We start from the raw sequence: 22,618 nt of genomic DNA on the forward strand, positions 1-22,618 counted from the left end.
ATGGTAGCTCACGCCTGTAATCCCAGCACTTTGGGAGGCTGAGGCGGGCAAAACCCTGGAAGCCAGGAGTTCAGGACCAACATGGCCAACACGGCAAAATTCCATCTCTACTAAAAATACAAAAATTAGCTGGGTGTGGTGGCAGGTGCCTAGAATCCCAGCAGGTGGAGGTTGCAGCAAGCCAAGATCTTACCACTGCCCTCCAGCCTGGGGGACAAAGTGAGATTCGTCTCCAAAAAAAATGCAGAAAAAGACACAATATAAGCATACATGGACATTAACAGATTTTTTTCTAATTCCTAACCTGAATGGCGAGGACACTGGTATTTAATTATCATTCTTTTTAACCATGTTACACATATATTACATATAATCTTAATGCATGGAATGCTTAATAAAACAGCTATTCAATGTACAGTGGAAGGAGAAAAAATTACCATTTTTTAAACTTCTGCATACACTGTATAATACTAACTCTGTGAAAAATAAAATATACAGATTTAAGAAAACCAGATGAATAAATTTAAAAAATAAAAGCCAACATTACCCTTAGCATTTCTAAAAAAAATTGAGACCCCATTAAAGTTAGCTGGTCTTTCAAAACAAATGGAATATGCTATAGTCTGAATGTTGGTATTCCCCCACAAATTCGTAGACTGAAATCCTAATCCCCAAGGTGAAAATATTAGAAGAGGTAGAGGCTTTGAAGAGGTTCTCAGACCATTAGCGCTCCATCCTCATGACCTAATCAGTCAGTACTCTTATAAAAGAAGCTTGAGGGAGCTTGTTTGCTACCTTCACCACGTGAGGACACAGCAAGAAGGTACCATCTATGAGGAATAGGCCTTCATAGGACAATAAGTTGCCGGTGCCTTTTCTTGGACTTACTAACCTCCGGAATGTGAGAAACAAATTTCTGTTTATAAGCTATCAGTCAAAGGTATTCTGTAATAGCAGCCTGAATGGACTAAGAAGCAATAGTATCCTATTATATTACTTTTAAAAGGAAAAACATCTAATGAAGATATAAAGTTCAAAATATATGGTTTGCTTTACGATAAGGGGAAAGATGCTGCTTTTCTGTCAACTTTGTATTATTTATGTGCAGAGTGCTGAGGGTGCCTGTGGGCCTAACCAGATGTATTCCTCAAAATAAGAGCCTACATTAAGTACAGTCAGTCCTACATATCCATGGATTCAACCAACAGAGGATCAAAAATATTAAAAAAAAAAAAAAAAAAAAAAAAAAAGGTTGCATCTGTGTGGCCATGTACAGTCATTTTCTTCTTGTCATTTTTCCCTAAACAATACAGTATAACAACTCTACATAGCATTTACATGACATTAGATATTAAGGGGAATCTAGAGGTGATTTAAAGTACACAGGAAGACTAGCATTGTAGGTTAAATACAAATACTATGCCATTTTATATAAGAGATTTGGGCATCCCTGGATTTTTATATCTGCAGGAGGTCCTGATACCAATCCCCTATGGATATCAAGGGATAACTTTGTATCTTAAAATATACTATGTACATATACAGAGGGTCTTATCAAATCATGGGTGATACAAGTTTAAATTAAATGAAAAGGGTGGTTAAAACATTTTCAGGTATCAGTTTAGTTTATCCAACATCAAAAAAGTTCAAGATCTGACAAGTAGCATGCCACAAACACTGTCCTCCTCTCTTCTAATTAATAATTATTCCTTAATTTCTAGTTTAAGAAAAGCCAACAAGGCAAAAGCAATATTTACCACTATAAGGATGTATCAATGGCCATGATCTCAACTTCTAAAATAACAAGTCTTAAACGTGGTTTATCACCTAAGCTCAATGAGAGTATAACTATTAACAAAAATTGACATTCACTTGGTTGAATTCAAAACCACTTCAATTTAAATTACTAATAAGTGATATAGTAACTATTATACTTAAAAGACTATATTTTCAGTTTAAATAAATTAACATAGAGCACAGTACCTGGAACAAAGCAGAATTGTTGGATGAATTAACTCATGAAGCATGGCTTTATGCACGGGTTTGAACCTTTGGGTAATACCCTGAAATTTTCACAAACAGGTAAACCTAATCGTACCACCTAACTAATGCTTGAATCCCCTCTAAATTATTCCTTCCTAGTGGTCAACCAGGTTAAGTTTGAATGCTTCCAATAATCTATCTTCTGAAACTATCCATACTCCAAATTGGAAGAACTATGTCAGAAAGTCTTTCTCTGTCTACCTAAAACGATCTTGTATTAAATTAAGGTCTACTATAAGAAATCTCATTCCCGCTTTATATGGCCCATTTCTAACATATGAAGAAAGGATGTATTCTTACTGCTTTTCTAGACTAAATACATCTAGGTCCTCCATCCACTTGTCACAGAACAGAGTTCCCCTTACGGTTCACATTTTATTCAAACCATCTAATAAGAAAAAATTACAAATCAGCATTGAACTAAACTATATTGAGGTTTCTTTTCCTTCAAAATATGTATCAGAGTAACAATTATAATTTCAATTAGACTATCCATGCTAAATTAGAAAACTGGTACAGCCACATATTCTGTGACTAGAATATCTACCTTCCAATCTAACCCTCAACAAACTATGTAAAAATTAAGATAAAACAACAATAAAATATATTACACTGATTATTTTCTATGTGTATTTTATTGAGGACATGGGTTATGCAAAATCAACAACAAACCTGAAATTTAGCCACACAACTGGAATTGCAAAAGTTATACAGTTTTCCATCAGGCATTGTGGCTTGGTATTGAGGTAAAGAGTTTCGCTTACAAAAATGGCAAATAATTCCCAAACCTAGGAGAGAAAAGGTACATATCTGATTTGTTTATAAAGTAATAAAAAAGCTTAAAAAAAATTCTTAACTGCTGAGATTATAGAAGTTTCTGTTTAAAAAAATTATTTGCACCTTCAATATTCAAGATTATTTTAACCTTAAAAATACTGTCATAAAGGACTGTGATATTGTGCCACTAAAACATATATGGATACACAGAAAATTCTCAGTTTTAGATAATTTTTTAGATAGAGCAACAATTTTAGTTAAGAACATGGATATGAAGAGAACTTTAAAATTCATAGTACAGAAAAAAAAAAGAAAAAAAAATAAATAAAAATAAAATTAATAGTACAGAATAATCAAAATAATTAGAAGTTTTCAAAAAGATTAATAAAATAAAAAGCTGTAAAAAATAAGCATAAAAACATTAAAAAAGAAAGTTATTTTTGCAAAAAGTAATTATGTTGTAAAGTTTTTTTAACTGTCCAAATATCTGAAACTTACTTTGTGATTTTGCATATTTTGTCTTGTGACTGTTCATACAAGCAGTTGAACAATATGGCTCCATATATCCATTAGGACCTATACACTGAGTCATATCAAAAAACCTGCACTGTGTTCGGCAACCAGTACAAGTTGTCAGTTTTCCGTATTTCTAAAATTTGAAACATAAAAAGGTAATTTTTAAAACCACAACTTTATTACCAATTTTTCATTACACTTTTTGTCTCTGCAAGACAATACTGTTAATCTCTAAACAGGTTTAGAGTCATGAGTCTTCATCTACATACAAACCATTCACTATGCAACAATTGTTAAGGCCCAAACACAACAATGATCATCAGCTAAGCAGCCTTCAAAAATAAAATGTTTCTCTCTCTATTATATCTAGTTTAACAGAATCCCTACTTAGAGGTAAGTAAAACCTGAAAATTTAGGAAAGGCACAGTGTTTTTTGTTTACAATGAGGATATACTTCTTTTGTCATTTGACAGAAGAAATTAAATGGAGCTATGAAATACAAGCCTTAATAATAAAAAGTACAGTGAATAATGAATTTGAAGATTTTAAATCCTTTTTCTACTGAGCTGCTATTGTTGCAAGCACTTCTGGAATTTCTCTTAAAAGCTACATTTGAAATCTCATTCAACCACAATAAAATACAAAAATTTTTTTGAATTAAAATTTAAACCACATTCAAAATGACTTCTGGCTATTAAATGAAGTTAACAATTCATCAATAGATAACAATGTTAATCCTCCTGCCAGAAGTGAATACTGTCATGTGCAAAATAACGTTTCACTCAATGACTATAATGCCATATTTTTACTGTACCTTTTCTATGTTTAGATATATATTTACACAAATACTTACCATTGTGTTACAGATGCCTACAGTATTCAGTACAGTAACACGCTGTGCAGGCTTGTAGCCTACCTAACAGCAATAGGCCATACTATCTAGGTTTATTTGAGTACACTCTGTGACATTCACGAAACAAACTTGTCTAATGATGCATTTTTCAGATGTATTCTTGTCATTAAGCAATGCATGACTATATGTGCCAACAAGATAACAACAACAAAAAAAGGAGATAAAGGATATGAAAGGCAGAATGTAGCCGGGCGCGGTGGCTCAAGCCTGTAATCCCAGCACTTTGGGAGGCCGAGGCGGGTGGATCACGAGGTCAAGAGATCGAGACCATCCTGGTCAACATGGCGAAACCCCGTCTCTACTAAAAAACTACAAAAAATTAGCTGGGCATGGTGGCACGTGCCTGTAATCCCAGCTACTCAGGAGGCTGAGGCAGGAGAATTGCCTGAACCCAGGAGGCGGAGGTTGCGGTGAGCCGAGATCGCGCCATTGCACTCCAGCCTGGGTAACAAGAGCGAAACTCCGTCTCCAAAAAAATGAGTAGCTGGGATTAATGAAAGGCAGAATGTGGCTTACATCTGTAATCCCAGCACACTGGGAAGCCTAGGGAGGTGGACTGCTTGAGCCCAGGAGTTTGAAACCAGCCTGGGTTCAAGCAATCACCTGGCTATTTTTTTTGGAGATTTTTTTTTTCTTCTGGTAGAGAACTGCTTGAACCCAGGAGTTCAAGAACAGCCTGGGCAACATAGCAAGACCCCATCTTCCACAAAAAGGAAAAAAAGGTAGAAATGAAAAAGAAAAGCTAGCCTTCAAACCAAGAACAGCCTGGGCAACATAGCAAGTCCCCATCACCCACAAAAAGAAAAAAAAAGTAGAAATAAAAAAAGAACAGAAAAGCTAGCCTTCAAGTGCAACTTGTTTTGATCATCTTTTTGAGTAGTTGCAGAACTCTGTCATAATCAAGTTAAATCAATTATCACAAATCATGTTGCAAAATAACTGTATCCATTTTCCACCTGATGTTGCAATTAAATCTGTCTTCATAACCCACCAGCATCTATACAATATAAAAATATAAGAAGGCTTCAAAACATTCCATGGATAGTATAAATAATAGGTGTTAAAGATATAACAAATCAGGCCAAAATAACAACTGAAATGAATACACTGCATGGAAAAATGTCACAAATACCACAGGGTTTCAGAAAATGAAGGTAATAAATTGAAGGCAAAAACAATAAACAAACAAAAAATACAATCAACATCAAGTAAAAGGTCTTTCAGCTTGCAACAAAAAGTATAAGAAAGCATAGCTGTTTATGTGCCAGGAATGCATATTCATTATCATACTATTTAAAGAAACCTACCTATGCTGCCTATTTCCTAATTTACTGAAATATCAACTAAAGGAAGCCCTCAATTTTGCTTTTCAAAGTGGAAATCAACTCATTCTTTAATGATAGGCCCTACCTCAAAAATATTTGTCAACTGCAAAAGAATGGTGACAAGGAAAAAATAAAAATGGCTGCAAACATATTATATTTTACTATGATGTGTTAAGTATAATAGAAAAGAATGCTCTGATTTTGTTTCCTGAGGTCTATTTGATGACTTAAATTTCTATACTGGAAAAGGGACAAAAACAAAACAAATCAATAAGATAAAATATAAAGTTGTTTAAAACCTGAAACTACAGTACAAATTAGTAATGCTATAAAATATTCGGGACAACTGCCACTATGTTGCAAGTTTTCAAGACAGAAAAATAAACCAGCTCTCACTAGATGTCTGCAGTAATAAAGACTAGATGTCAGCACCTATAAAGAATTCTTTTACTAATATAAATTAAGTTCTACCATCTAATCAAATCATGGATTTGATTTCTATTTGAAACATTCTTCAAACTGACCAACTGAGACTATCCCTTGGATTCGTGATCTCAACATTGATTTTATTGGAAGAATAATTAAATAATTAGTAACAATTTTAAGACATGAAGTAAACATGGAGTTAAGCAACTAGTCCCTACTGACAATTTTACATAAAGAGAATGAGGGCCGGGTGCAGTGGCTCACACCTATATTCCCAACACTTTGGGAGGCCAAAGTGGGCAGATCACAAGGTTGGGAGTTCGGACCAGCCTGGCCAACATAGTGAAACCCCATCTCTACTAAAAATACTAAAATTAGACAGATGTAGTGATGCATGCCTATAGTCCCAGCTACTCAGGAGGCTGAGGCACAAGAATCACTTGAACCCAGGAGACGGAGGCTGCCGTTAGCTGAGACTGCACCACTACACCCTAGCCTGAGCAACAGAGTGAGACTGTCTCAAAAAAAAAAAGAGAGAGAGAGAATGAGAAAGTACTATCGGAATCACTGAGAATATTCCAATACTGCCACTTCCATAGCTACCACTGCCTCATTCAACAACCAAAGAACCAATTAATGAAAGAACATTAGCAAAAAGGGAAATATAATTTCATGCCATGTTTACTCAGCTTCATATGTAAGCAATCAAAATAATCATATTTAAATTTCACACAAACTTTCTACGCATCCTATAAACACACCTTTAGTGATATAAAAGAACAAAGCTTAGTGGAATAAATTCAGAATTAAAATATTCCCTTTTCAGGCACGGGGAAAAATAAGCCTACATATAACTTCAGTGAAAAAGAATGAGATAGAACCAACTGAAACAGGATATGGGTAAGGTAAAAGTTAGATATGATGGGTAAGTTATGACAAATTGGCTCATTTGCAGTCTACTCATTTAAAAGATATGCCTTATATTTTAATTTTAACCAATTTCACATGAAACTACCACATGATTTTAAAACTTCTACCAAATTTTCCATCTACAAGTAGAAAATATATTTCATTTGGTACATTTTGACCAAGCAAGTAGACCACATGGGAAGGTAAGAAAGAATTGCTTGATGTACCTGTTGTTGCAAATCTAACCTAGGAAATGGGGCCTCAAGATACAGCCTGCATATTACCTAATTCCCTGGCCACATTCAAATACAGTATGAACTTTAGTCCGTGACACTGCACAGTTAAAATTACCTTTATATTTACTGACCTCTAACTGAAATTTAACATTCTCTTTCACTCTGATTGGAAGCAACAACTTACTTCATTAGTTTAATAGGGCCTATGACTGTCGAAAATAAAAATTCCCAATTTTTTTATCACTCTTAGTTATACCTTAATATACCAATTACATTCAACTTGACTTCAAAATTATAGTTATTAATCACTATATTTTATTCTTAAATACATTAAAATAAAGCAGCATATTTCAAAAATTTTAAAAATATTTTGGTCACTATATTTTGATATAATTGGTTGTCTTTGTAATCATAGGTATTTTATACATTTAATAACATTCTGAGAATAATTCTGTCCTTATTAGCAAAGGAATCCAAAGCACAGAAATAGTGAAGAACCTTGATTAGAAGTGGCAATAAAACCTTAACAATGACATAATATTGTAATATTTATCATACTAAATAAGATAACTTCAAGTAAAAATTACAATTCATTTATTCAATAAAACCTAGAAATCATTTCTTCATGTTGTATTTGTTTATGCAAAGAAAAAAGGGTCTAAAATTATATACACCATCGTGCTTCACTTTTCTCTATTACTGTATAATTTACATTTTTTCTTTTTTTTTTTTTTCTTTTTTCTGAGACAGAATCTCGCTCTGTCACCCAGGCTGGAGTGCAGTGGCGCGATCTCAGCTCACTGCAACCTCCACCTCCCCGGCTCAAGCAATTCTCCTGCCTCACCCTCCTGAGTAGCTAGGATTACAGGCGTGCACCACCACACCCAGTTAAGTTTTTATTTTTTTAAGTAGAGATGGGGTTTCACCATGTTGGCCAGGCTGGTCTCAAACTCCTGACCTCGTGATCCGCCTGCCTTAGCCTCCCAAAGTGCTGGGATCACAGGCATGAGCAACCACGCCTGGCCTAATTTACCATTTTTCTTTTGACATATTCTAACTTTGTAATTTAAGGATTTTTTCTAATTAACAACAGATGCTAAAAATAGTGGGTGAAAGTTTGCTTAACTTAAACAGACACAGAGGTAAAAATAGCAACTTTACTCTGGAGAAACCTGACAGATGATCCCCTTAATCAAGTTAACACACAGTAATGGAACAAATAGACATCATGTGCTTCCTGATGTGCACAAAGAGGGACGCAACATCGCTTATGAGGTATTCACGCCAAAAATGCATTACTTCAATATAACCTTGAGAAACTATTAAACAAACATAGATTGAGGGGTACTCTGTAGTATTCAAAATGTCAAGTCATGAAAGACAAACTAGAGAACTTTTTAGATTAAAGTAGAGGAAACTTCCATTCCCAATCAACAGGAACTAGCTTTATCCTCTCAACCACCTTTAACAATTAGAAAATTAGACAGAAAAAAAAGGAAAAACGGTTTTCAAACTTTGTACACAAGGTAGCACAGAACTGTATACCTAAGAAAAGGGAAACAAATCAAGTGAGTCCTATGGCTACCAAAGCTTGAGGCCTGGAAGCAGTTGGGGAAAGGGGAGGTTTAACAGAACCTATTACTAGTTTCACTGAGTTGAGGAACATGGCATTCAAGGCAGCTAGAATTTGGGAAACAGAGTACTGACAATGATGGAGCTGCACAAAAAAGCCTGATCTTAAACATACAACTACCGAGAGGTTTTTTTAAAGTATAAGTCTTTGGCTGAGAGTTGATCTGTGCATTTGTGAGATGAAAGCACCTGCATGAAGCCAGAGAAAGAACCCCAGAACCACCAGAAAGCATTAGGCTAACAATTCCCAAAGAACACACATGGCCAGGAGTACTCTGTGTTGCGACATGTTCAAGAGTGGGATGATCTTTTAATATGGGTAAGATTCAGATCTCACAAGGTATCACCACAGTAGTATGAATAAACAGCCCCAGACTAAAGTTTGCTCTACCAAAGTCTATTCAAAAACTTAAAAGCAAGCATCAAAAGGAACCAAATAATTCGAGGTAATCTGACAGCATGCTGGAACAAAGTCCAACAACATTTAAAATAATATAACAAAATCCAGCAACCAATCATGTAAAATTCACAACATGCTGAATCAAACTTAAAAATTACCAGGCATATTGCAAAAAAAGCAGGAAAATATGACCCATTATCCATAAGAAAAGAAAAAAATGCAACTATAGAAACAGACCTAGAAATGGCAGATATAAAAACATTAGGCAAAGATGTTAAAAGATTATAAATATGCTAATATATAAAATATTAGTAGGGGAAAACATGAACATAATTAGGCAGGAAATAGAAGATACAAAAAAGACTCAAATGGAACTTTTAGAGATGAAAAGCATTAACATCCGAAATAAAAAACATATGTTGCATAGTATTCACAGGTGTTTTCAAAAGATCAGCAAACTTAAAGTTATAGCAATAGAAACTTTCCAAAATGGAGTACAGAAGGAAAAAAAGACTAGGGAAAAACAATACAAATACAAACAATACAAACAACAATACAAAAACAATACAATACGAAAACCAAACAATACAAAATATAAAAATACAATACCAAAAAAAATGCAATACAAAAAATATATAAAACAAAAAAAACAAGCCTCAGTGACGGTGAGAAAGTAGCAGGAATATATCTGGAATTAGAGTCTCAGAAGACGACGGTTGGGAAATGGCCTAAAAACTATATTTAAAGTAATAATGGTCTATGATCCTGTACTGGAATCTAGACAAGACGTAATTGTTTTTCATTTGTTGTAAGGGACATTAATGGACAAAATTTGAATAAGCTCTATTGACTAAACTGTTAATAATAGTTTACTGATGTAAATTTCCTTATCTAACTCTACTACAGTTAAAAGTCTAATTTTAAGCCCTTATTATTCATTACTAATTTATTTATCTGGATTAACAGAAATACAGACTTAGAAACTGTTTTGAAAGAAAGGTTTTCTTTAACTTTTCAGGTAGGCACAAAAGACAAGATTTTTATATCCCATCATTAAATGCCTATTGTATACAAAGTATTGTACACTAAAAAAACTATATCTGAAAATAATCTTCTAACAACATAAATATCTAACGGCAAAAGAGCATATCACAAAAATACATGTAAAATTTAATTAAATTAGAAACCTATCCATGTCTTGAAGATAAAACATTCATCACTGATATAACTTAAGTTTGGAAATTTTAATATATTTCAAATTGCACAAGAGTTTCAGATACATATTAATGACAGTAGTAGCAGTGCTCAAAATGTTAGGACCTTAAACTCCATTTACATTCCTGCTTACCTCAGGCTGCATTAAGAAAGAGTCCTGCATGTGATCTCGAACCTCCTTCAGGAAGCTTGGATGACTACCTACCTAAAAAATGATTTTAAAAGACTTCATAAATACACATAAAGAAAGACAGCTAGACTGAAAGGTAAATAAGCATTATGTACAAGTTGCTTCTCAATTATATTTTGTGACTTACAAACTCATTTCGACTTTTAAAAATGCCTGTTGATCCTGTCCCCATTGCTGTTGCCCAACTTACAGAATCATCAAATAATTTTATCTTAGAAAAAATGGTATAATGATAAAATAAAAATGGGTTAAGGAATTAAGGATAGACACTTAGATCTGACTCATCTCTAATTTTTGACAAAAATCACTTCTCTTAAGATGATTTAGAGTGTTCTAAAATCTCTTTAAAACCTATTGAATTCTAACACAATGAAACACAAAGCTTTCTAAATTGATTTGGAGATTACACAGACACAATTTCCACCATATGCAAAATGGGTTGTTTGAGAATTTTTTTCTTTTTGAGATGGAGTTTTTTCTCTACTGCCCAGGCTGAAGTGCAGTGGCATGATTTCAGCTCACTGCAACCAACCTCCACCTCCTGGGTTCAAGCGATTCTCCCACCTCAGCCTCCTGAGTAGCTGGGATTATAGGCGCCCGCCACCATGCCTGACCCATTTTGTATTTCTAGTAGAGACGAGGCTTCACCATGTTGGCCGGGCTGGTCTTGAAATCCTGACCTCAAATGATCCGCCTACCTAAGCCTCCCAAAGAGCTGGGATTACAGTCATGAGCCACCGTTCCCGGCACTATTTTTTTTAAGATGGAGTCTCGCCCTGTCCCTTAGGTTGGAGGGCAGTGGTGCCATCTCTGCTCATCACAACCCACTTCCCGGTTCAAGCGATTCTCCTGCCTCAACCTACTGAGTAGCTGGGACTACAGGCACGCACCACCACTCCCAGCTAATTTTTTGTATTTTTAGTAGAGATGGGGTTTCACCATGTTAGCCAGGATGGTCTCGATCTACTGACCGCGTGATCTGCCCATCCTGGCCTCCCAAAGTGCTGGGATTACAGGCCTAAGCCACCTAGCCCCACCTGAGAAATTCTTTTGAAAGCACATATGAGAGCTTACAGCATATAATACGAATATATATCCTAGTCCATGAAAGTTAAAATACTATGCTAGAAAAGGAAAACTACTGAAAGGCAAGGGATAAGCATTATATAGTTTCTGTTGCCAGGATCTAGATTATTAACTAAGTGCATCAATATACTTCAGAAACTAATTGAGTAACAACAGCATAGATAAACAACAAAAGGCAACTAAGTTAAATGCTACAAACAAAGGTCAAAGGAGTTGAGGGGAAAGTAAAGGAGGACTGTAATACAATTTTAGCTGCCCGTCTGCAGAAAAATAAGACATTCACTATAGCATCTCATGCAGTGGTCTCCAAACACATCCAATTGGGTCCCTTTATCAGTGAAAATAGTAATGCATGGTCTCCCACCCATTTATTAATGAATTATGAACATAAAGTATGTAATTATAAAACATATGCAAGTAATTTTATAGAATAAAAGAAACACTATTTTAAGTAATTTTTATTTATTTGATAATAGTACAAAAAACACATTCTCTATCCACTAGAGTAGAATCATTTGGTGTCAGTAGAGGCTATGTGGGGAACAGTATAAGGAACTCCTACTCCTCCAGTCAGGGTGGTATCAGCTAATATCCAGAAAGGAGCCAGAACTCCCATATCCACTCAGCAATAACAAGAAGCTTCTCCTCCTCCATGGGTGTAGAGAGGCCAGGTAGAGAGGCTGAACTTTTATCTCTACTTGGCAATAATGAGGTATAATCTCTTTCCCTTGTGTGAAATAAAGCCAGCTAAAACAGAAGCATTAAATATGATGTAAAGCCTCATAATATTCAAAATGTTCAAGTTTCAAATAAAAAAAATCAATTTATCATGCCAAACACCAGGAAAACTATAATTTAAATAGAAAAGTACAATCAATAGATGCCAACGCCAAAATTATAGAGATGTTGGAAATATCTGACAAAGATTTTAAAGCAGTCATCATAAAAGTGCTCCAACAACCAATACACATGCACTTAAAAACAAATGAAAACACAGAAACTTCTAGCAAAGAAATAGAAGATATAAAGAACAATCAAGTGGAAAGAATCAGTGAACTGGAAGACAGAATAATAAAAAGTACTCTGAAAAACAGAGAGAAAACAGACTGGATTGGGTAAAAAGTAAAACAGAGCCTTATGGATCCGTAGGCCTGTTACAAAAAAATTTAACATTCATGTCATTGGAGTCCCAGAGGGAAAGGAAAAAGAGGATAGAGCTAGAAAAGTCCTCCAAAAACCCTATTGTTTGAAATGTCTCAAATTTAGCAAAAGACATAAATCTATAGATAGAAGGTTAGCAAACAATAGAAAGGATGAAATCCAGAGAAACACCAAGATACACCACATTCAAATTTCTGAAAAACAAAGACAAAGAAAAAAATCTTGAATCTGGCAAGAGAAATGACACACATGTAGGGGAAATACAATTGAAATAGCAGCCTAGAGAAACAGGAAACTTCTAAACAACAGCTCCTTTACTCCACAGACCCTAATCCCATTCACACAAGAAAAGGCCAATTAGCCTAGACTTCCATCCTGGCCTGGCTACAATGTGATGCCTCACCCCAGCACCCTAGCCATGGTAAAAAGTCAGAGAAGGCCAAGCAGGAAACTTAAACTTCCACCCCACCAGGTGGTAATAAGACACCTTAACCACTACCAACTACCTCTACCCTAACTGAGGTGGTCTGACTTAGCAGAAAGAACTTTTACCAACAACTTGCAGTAAAGAGGCTAAGACTAACATTACAGTATCTAAGGAGCAGTAAAGAATGAAAAAAAGTAAGCAAAAGCCTAAGGGTCCCATGGAACAAGATCAAATTGACCAACAAGTACATTATGAGAGTTTCAGAAGACAAAGGGGCAAAAGATTATTTGAAAAATTAATGACTAAAAACTTCCCATATTTGATAACAGACACAAATCTACAAATCTAATAAACACAACGAATTACCAGTAGGATAAACTCAGAGACACACAATAAGACACATTATAACCAATTTAAAAGACAACGAAAATCTTGAAAGAAGCAAGACAGAAATGGTGTAGCACAAGAAATTCTCAATGAGATTAACCATCAACTTCACATAAGAAACCACCAAGGAGGCCAAAAGGCAGTGGGATAACATTTAAAATAATGAGGAAAAAAAGCTTTCAAACAAGAATACTATATCCAGCAAAACCATCATCCAAAACTGGAGGGAAAATAAAGACACACATAGATAGATAAAAGTGGACAGTTTGTTACCACTAAATCTACCCTATAAAACAAATGTTAAAGGGAGTCAAAGCTTTTTATTTAAATGGAAGGAATACACTTAACCCAATCTTTAGTAAATATATGAGAGAATATAAAACAAGTATAATTGTATTTTTGGTTTATAAATCCACTTTTTATTTCCTACATGATTTTAAAAACAAATATACACATAAACTTATAAATCTGCATTACTGGGAATACAATATTTAAAGATGTAATTTATGATAAAAAGAGGAAACAGATACATAGGAGCAGCATTTTTAAAAGCTAATTAATTCGTTATAAATTCACATTAAATTGCATTGTAGGATGTTAAATGTAAAGCCTCCCCCACAGTAACCACAAAGAATATATTTAAAAATAATACAAGGAAGACAATGAGAAGGAAATCAAAACAGTTCACTACAATCAACTAAACATAAAAGGCAGTAATGCAGGAAATGAGATACCAAAAAAAAGGTATAGAACACACCTAATAGAAAACTGGTAGAAATAAATCCTTCCTTAACAGTAATTATATTAAATGTACATGGATCAAATTATCCAATCAAAAGGCATCATTCTTTTCCTATTCTGCCAATTTCTGCCTTTTGATAAGGTAATTTAATCCATGTATATTTAATGTGATTACTGATAAGAAAGGATTTATTTATCCCAAGATACAAACAGGTCAAAAGTAAAAGGATGGAAAAAGATATTCCCCACAAATAAACAGTAAGAGAGCTGGGGTTGCCATATTAATATAATACAAAAAGAGCCTTTATGTGAAAAAATGATATGAGAGAGAAAAAGAATACATACAGAACAAAGGGTCTATTTACTAAGAAGATGTAGCAAATATAAACATATACATACCAAATATCAAAGCCCCCAAAATACACTAAAAAAATTAACAGAAGTAAAAGGAGAAATAGATAATAACTGAGGTAGAAGCAGATAATTGTACAATAATAGTTGGAGACATCAATACACCATTTACAATAGTGGATAGGCCATCTAGATGGAAACAACACTATAAATCAACTAGAGTCATTAGTAACAAACATATCTTGAATATTCTAGCCCACAACAGTAGAATAAATATTCTTCTCAAGTACACATGGAGCAATCTACAGAATGGACTCTGTTAGGTCACAAAAAAGTCTCAATAAATTTGTAAAGACTGAAATCACAGAGTATCTTTCCAATGGGCAATGAAAGAAAACTAGAAATCGGTAATAGAAAATTAGCACTTAGAAAATTCACAAATATGGGGATATAAACTACATACTCTTAAACATGGCTCAAAGAAGAAATCTTTTAAATACTTAAAGAGATGAGTAAAAACAAAACTAAAGGAATACCAAAATTATGAGATTCAACTTAAATAGTGATCAGAGAAAAATTTGGAACTATAAATGCCAAAGAAAGAAAGAAGGAAAGAGAGAAAGAGAGAGAATGGGAGGGGAGGGGAGAGGAGGAAGGAGAGGAAAGGGAGGAAGAAGTGGAGGAAGGGGAGGAAGGGAAGGAAGGAAGGGAGGTCCACTGGCCCGCTGGCCAGAGACAGTGGCTCATACCTATAATCCCAGCACTCTGGGAGGCTGAGGCAGGCAGATCACGTGAGGTCAGGAGTTCGAGACCAGCCCGTCTCTACTAAAAATACAAAAATTAGCCGGGTGTGGTGGCACATGCCTGTAATCCCAGCCACTTGGCTGGCAGAGACAGGAGAACTGGTTGAACCTGGGAGGCAAGGCTGCAGTGAGCCAAGATCATGCCACTGCACTCTAGCCTGGGCGATAGACTAAGACTCCATCTCAAAAACAAAAAACAAACAAACAAAAAAGAAAGATCTCAAGTAAATAACCTAACTTCACACCACCTTGAGGAAATAGATGAGATCACTAAACCCAAAGCCAGCAGAAGAAAGGAAACAATAAAAATTAGAGCAGAAAAACAGAACAGAAAAAAATGAGAGAAACAAACCCAAAAGTCGGTCATTTTAAAATATCAAGAGAATTAACACAAAGAATAAACTACGGAAGGGCAACATTATTACTGGCATTCCTGAAATAAAAAGTGTTTCAAGGAAATGCTATGAATACAATAGCACATCAACAAATTACATAGCCTAGATGAAATGCACAAATTCCTAAAAACACACAAACCACCAAAACTAACACAAAAAGACACAGAAAATGTGAACAGAACTAGAACAAGAGACAGTCATCAAAAATGTCCCAATAAAGAAAAGCCCAAGATCAGATGACTTCACTAGTGAATTCTACCCAAACATTTGAAGAATTAATACTAATTCTCATTCTTCCAAAAATCAGAAGATACAAAATGTCTTACCCCATTCTATGAGGCCAGCATTACCCTCATTCCAAAGACAGATAAAGATATCAAAAGAAAGAATATTAGAGACCAGTATCCCATAAGAACATAGATGCAAAGATCCTCAACAAAGTACTACTAAACTGAATTCAATATATTAAAAGGATTATACAGCATGATCATTTTCCACATATTCTTGTGTCAGTTTTGGTGGTTTGTGTGTTTTTAGGAATTCGTGCATTTCATCTAGGCTATGTAATTTGTTGATGTGCTATTGTATTCATAGCATTTTCTTGAAACACTTTTTATTTCAGGAATACTGAATTTAAAAATATAAAGAAACTACTTCAACAACATACTAAAAGCCATATGAACTAATTTATGATTGATCTTTGTCAAGTTCTTTTGTTTTGATGCTCATGTCTACCTTGTCATTTCTCATTTTATGTATTTCTGTTTTTAAACTTCTTTTCCTGATTGAATTAATAATTGGGTCTTTTTTTCTTGGTTATAGGAAGACCTGATTTTTCAAAGAGGCAACATTCTGAACAATTTTGATACTTTTTTTTTTTTTTTTTTAGATGGAGTTTCGCTCTTGTTACCCAGGCTGGAGTGCAAAGGCGCAATCTCGGCTCACCGCAACCTCCGCCTCCTGGGTTCAGGCAATTCTCCTGCCTCAGCCTCCTGAGTAGCTGGGATTACAGGCACACACCACCATGCCCAGCTAATGTTTTGTATTTTTAGTAGAGACGGGGTTTCACCATGTTGACCAGGATGGTCTCGATCTCTTGACCTCGTGATCCACCCGCCTCGGCCTCCCAAAGTGCTGGGATTACAGGCTTGAGCCACCGCGCCCGGCCTAATTTTGATACTATTTTAAATTCCTAATTAGTATTTCCTTTTATCTTTATTTCCTTTCTTCTCTTTTGCTTCAGTTTTTTTTTTCTTTTTCCAGCTATTTCAGTTGACTCATTTATTTTCATGTTTATTGCTTTAAGTATATAAGCAAATGAATTTTCCTCTGAATATTTTTATAAAGCAAATATCACAGTGATACCTTAAAGAATACACAAAAGAAGGACATTACAAACCAATCTCACATATAAATATCAATGCAAAGTATCAAAGTGTTAGCCATGAGCATGTGTGCACATTTTTGAAAAAATAATTATCTGGCATAGTTTATTCTAGGAATACATGGATGGTTCAATGCATTAGGAAACCTACTAATATGGCAGTGCCACCTCTTATCCTTAAGAGATATATTCCGAGGCTCCCAGTGGATGCCTGAAATCTTTGATAGTACTGAACCCTATGTATACTATGTCTTTTCCTACAGACACACACCTGTGATAAAGTTTAATTTCTAATTAGCCACAATAAGAGATTAACAATTGGCCGGGCACGGTGGCTTATACCTGCAATCCCAGCACTTTGGAAGGCCAAGGGAGGCAAATCACTTGAGGTCAGGAGTTTGAGACTAGCCTGGCCAACATGGTGAAACCCCATCTCTACTAAAAATACAAAAATTAGTCAAGCATGGTGGCATTTGCCCGTAATCCCAGCTACTTGGGAAGCTGAAGCAGGAAAATCGTTTGAACCCAGGAGAAGGAGACTGCAGTGAGCTGAGCAAGACCCTGTTTCAAAACAAAATAAAACTAAACTAAACTAAACTCAACAATAATTATAGTGAGTTATAATTAATCTCTCTCAAATAATCTTATTCTAGTCTACTCACCTATAATTAATTACTCTCTCAAATTATCTTATTGTAGTCTAGTCACCTATTTGGGAACTGCAGCTGACAATGAGTAATTAAAACTACAAAAAACAAAACCTTGCCTAAGGAAGAACTACTATATAATTCACACATTAATAAATCTAAGGCAGGGGTGGTAGCTCATGCCTATAATCCCAGCACTTTGGGAGGCTGAGGCAGGCAGATAGATCACTTGAACTCAGGAGTGCGAGACCAGCCTGGCCAACATGGTGAAACCCCCTCTCTAGTAAAAATACAAAACTTAGCTTGGTATGGTGGTGCACACCTATAATCCCAGCTGCCTGAGGCAGGAAAATCGCTTGAATCCAGGAGGCGGAAGTTTCAGTGAGCTGGGATCATGCCACTGCACTCTAGCCTGGGCAACAGAGCGAGACTTGTCTCAAAAAAAAAAAAAAAAAAAAATCAAGAGGGAGAAAGTTCATAAAACCTTTCCCACAGATACCAAAAAGGTATTTAAAGCAACCATCATTTCTGATAAAACAATAAATAAATTTATGAAGATTGAAATCACAGAGTATTTTTCCAATGAGCAATGGAATAAAACTAGAAATCAAAAGGTCCTTAAAATAACATTAACCTGGCTGGGCACAGCGGATGACAGCTGTAATCCCAGCACTCTGGGAGGCAGAGGCGGGCAGATCACCTGCGGTCAGGAGTTTGAGACCAGCCTGGCTAATATGGTGAAACCCCGTTTCTACTAAAAGTACAAAAATTAGCCAGGCATGGTGGCACACGCCTATAATCCCAGCTATTCAGGAGGCTAAAGGAGGAGAATTGCTTGAACTCAAGAGGCAGAGGTTGAAGTGAGCCAGGATTGCATCACTGCAGTCCAGCTTGGGCAACAAGAGCGAAATTTGGTATCAAAAAATAAAATAAAATAACATTAACCTTAAAATTTAAATATAAACAGTATGACCACTTCAAAGCTGAGCTTTAAAAGTTTGAAAAATAATATCTGCAGCCCCTCTCCAACTCCCAAAAAGAAATAAATTCAAAAGATAAATAAGTCTGATAGCATTTACCATTATATGTAAAACCTAAATCTACCACCAATAATCTACATATACAGATGTTCCTTGACTTAAAAATGGAGTTATATCCTGATAAACCCATTCTAAGTTGAAAATATCTAGGTCAAAAGTACATTTTAACACATTCCCAACCTACAATGGGTTTATCCAGACTTAACTCCATCATTATATCGTAGAGATGGCCTACCTCAAATGAATACTGAAATACAGATGGTCCCTGGTTCAGCTTTAATGGTACAAAGCAATATGCATTCAGCATGTTCCATGATATGACAATAATAATAAAATTAAATGAAATTCTAAGACAAATCCGGTTAATAAACACTGTTAGAGTAAAACTATTACAGCACTTTCAAGGACATTCTAAAGAATGACCAATTTTTATTAGAACAATTACCTGTTTGTATTCACTGACACAACTTTGACAGCAAAATCTTTTCTGTTGGCCATCAATCACCAGAACATTATTTCCAGCACCTTTACTGGGCAAGTACTCTCCACACTGTTCACAGCAATTCATTATTAAACCATTGGCCATTCTATATCTATTAAAGCAGTGGTCACTGCACAGCTTATGAGTCATATTTTTAAAGCTGACTTCATGGCGAATCTAAAAGAAAAATAAACAAAATCTTAACGAAACAGATCAATCTGATAAGTAGCTACATAATAAAGCATTCTGAATAGAAACAAAGATGTCCCAACAAGCCTTGTTTGGAGAAAAGAAAAAACAATGCACTTTTGTTTTTAAAGAGATAGGGTCTCACTTATCACCCAAGTTAAAGTACAGCGGCACGATCAAAGCAAACTGTAGCCTCAATCTCCTGAGCTCAAGCGATCCTCCCACCTCAGCCTCCCAAGTAGCTGAGGCTACAGGCACACAGAACCATGCCTAACTAATTTTTTTTCTTTTAGGTAGAGACAGGGTCCCACTATGTTTCCCAGGCTGATCTCAAACTCCTAGCCTCAAGTGACTCTCCCACCTTGGCTTTCCAAAGTGCTAGGATTATATAGGTGTGAGCTACCAAGCCTGGCCCCATCTCATAATTTTTTAAATTGTTTTTATACACACAGGAACATATGTATGGCACTGAAAAATGAAAAAAAAAAAAAAAAAAAAACCATCAGTGACATCACTACAAACTTCTCTAGAGGCATCAAAGGATGATAGAAAACCAAGTTTCGGTAGTGGTGATATTAAACTTCATAGACTGAAAATTTTTAGACTAATTTTTAAAAACTATAAATAAAGTACAATTCTCTAGAAAAATGAGGAGGGGAGAAACATCATAAATAATTCAAATGAGGTATATATACTTTGTATTTAATACAATATTAATAACGTGAAGATACCAAAAAATATTCCCTCCGATTGTTCTACTTCTCAGCAAAATTACTTGCAGTATTTCTTGTGTAGTCTGCCTACATAAACATATTTAAAAGACAAAAATCAATCCCAACACTATGGTTTTATCTGTAAGTGCTCCCAACCTCAGGCAAAAAAAAGGCAATTTATACAGCGATTTTTCCTAAATCATCCTATGGGAGAATCAGATTACGTAAAAAGATAGTTGTTGTAAGATAAGATCCTGTGGGAGAATCAGGTTAAATAATAGGATATTTATAAGATCGTTTTTATATATATTCATTTTTACAGAACTATATACTGATAAAAGACTATCTAATAGTGCTTAAATGAAATTTAAAATATTCCTATTTGGGCCAGGCGCAGTGACTCACACCTGTAATCCCAGCACTTTGAGAGGCCAAGGCAGGTGAATCATGAGGCCAGGAGATCAAGAACATCCTGGCCAACATGGTAAAACCCTGTCTCTACTAAAAATACAAAAATTAGCTGGGTGTGGTGACACGTGCCTGTAATCCCAGCTACTCGGGAGGCTGAGGAAGGAGAATCGCTTGAACTTGGGAGGCGGAGGTCACAGTAAGCCAAGATTGAGCCACCACTCCACTCCAGCCTGGCAACAGAGCAAGACTCCATCTAAAAAAAAAAAAAAAAAATCCTATTTATTAGAACTAAATGATAAAGTGTAAAAATACAAACCTCTGTTAGTTTACCACAGATTGTACATCTTGATTTATTTAGAGCTCCTTTAGTAGGATTCTGTTTGTCTTCATAGAGAGATAAACAAGATGTACTACAGAATTCCTGGAAGGACTCACTTGAATCCACTTGAGCAACAATGGTTCCTTTCATTGTAGTTATATCTCTGAAAAATCAGAGATACAAATTAAAATTCCATTTTAAAAGAAATCAAATATAATAGTAATAAGTGACAGTTTTTATTTCTACAGGCTAAATCATGCAAATCAAACATCATTCTTGGATCCAATAAATCATTTTTACTATTTAGACATTCTTGATAATAAAATAAGAACTCTTAAAAATAAAGACTGAGAAGCAAAACTATTTTATACTATTAAATCCTTGTCACTACCCAATTTGTTTTTAAATTCACTAAAAAGGATTTCAAATATTGGGAAAACTAAGAAAAGTTATTAGTTACATGGAATTAATGTTAAGGACTAGTATACTGAGGTATAACCTGTTCAATTCCCTCCCCTGGATAAGTGAAAGCATGAGGTATCCGGGTCATAGGACTATGGCATACATTCTAGAGGAATTAACTAAACTTAAATATACCCACCCACCCCATCCCCAAATAACTTCCCCCACTATTAACATGGCTTTCCAACTGTAAATAGAAATGTTAGAAAATGATAATATGTTGACTTTTCAAGTTTACCTTTTATTCTGATTTTCAAGATTCTACACTGCAGTATTTAAGTTTACTACTGCAAAGCAATGTGCATTACAATTGCTTTAGTATTTGAGTTTATTAAACATGTACAGACCATTAAGCCCTTTCTAAAATTCAAGATCTAAAAATAACTTCACAGAATTGAACTGCTCCAAGATACGGTACAGAAAGGCTTCACCTTGCACATAACATACCATATTCCAGCTATTTTTAACCAGTGAAGCCAGATCAAAAAAAAACAGAAAAAGAAGGCCGGGCATAGTGGCTCATGCCTATAATCCCAGCACTTTGGGAGGCCAAGGTGGGTGGAGCACCTGAGGTCAGAAGTTCAAGACCAGTCTGGCCAACATGGTGAAACCTCATCTCCACTAAATACAAAAATTAGCCAGGCATGGTGGCGGAAGCCTGTAATCCCTGCTACTCAGGAAGCTGAGGCAGGAGAATTGCTTAAACCCAGGAGGCAGAGGCTGCAGTGAGTTGAGATTTGCACCACTGTACTACAGCCTGGACTACAGAGCAAGATTCTGTCTAAAAAAAAGAAAAAAAAAAGAAAAGAAAAAACAGAAGAGAGGATCCCGTCTTTCTAAGGCTAGCTAAAAACTGGTACCTGAGTCTTGAAATACTATTTCCAATGACTTAATGTTCAAAACAAATACATGTAAAATCCAAAGACTTGCCAATTTTATAATCTTGATCTGAAGATAGTGTAAAATTTAATCAATGTTAATACAGAGTCACACATAAACTGCTTAGCATTTTTATTTGGCCAGAAGAACAAAATTCTCT

General features: G+C 35.2%; 1 protein-coding gene across 5 annotated transcripts in view; it reads right to left on the reverse strand.

The window, feature by feature from the left end:
- Positions 1 to 22,618, reverse strand: part of ZMYM2 (zinc finger MYM-type containing 2) — a 123,041-nt gene that overhangs the window by 55,858 nt on the left and 44,565 nt on the right. For 4 of the 5 annotated variants that reach the window (XM_032260144.1, XM_032260146.1, XM_032260145.1 and 1 more), the window contains 5 exons: positions 21,115 to 21,280; positions 19,450 to 19,662; positions 10,526 to 10,597; positions 3,319 to 3,469; positions 2,716 to 2,831 (listed from right to left, as the gene is read on the reverse strand). In XM_032260144.1, the coding sequence (XP_032116035.1) occupies positions 2,716 to 2,831; positions 3,319 to 3,469; positions 10,526 to 10,597; positions 19,450 to 19,662; positions 21,115 to 21,280 (718 nt within the window). The remainder of the gene's footprint in view (positions 1 to 2,715; positions 2,832 to 3,318; positions 3,470 to 10,525; positions 10,598 to 19,449; positions 19,663 to 21,114; positions 21,281 to 22,618) is intronic. The other variant, XM_032260143.1, reaches the window with a different exon arrangement.

Source organism: Sapajus apella, unplaced genomic scaffold, assembly GCF_009761245.1.
Source record: "Sapajus apella isolate SASKATOON/1434 unplaced genomic scaffold, GSC_monkey_1.0 scaffold114, whole genome shotgun sequence".
NCBI lineage: Eukaryota > Metazoa > Chordata > Mammalia > Primates > Cebidae > Sapajus > Sapajus apella.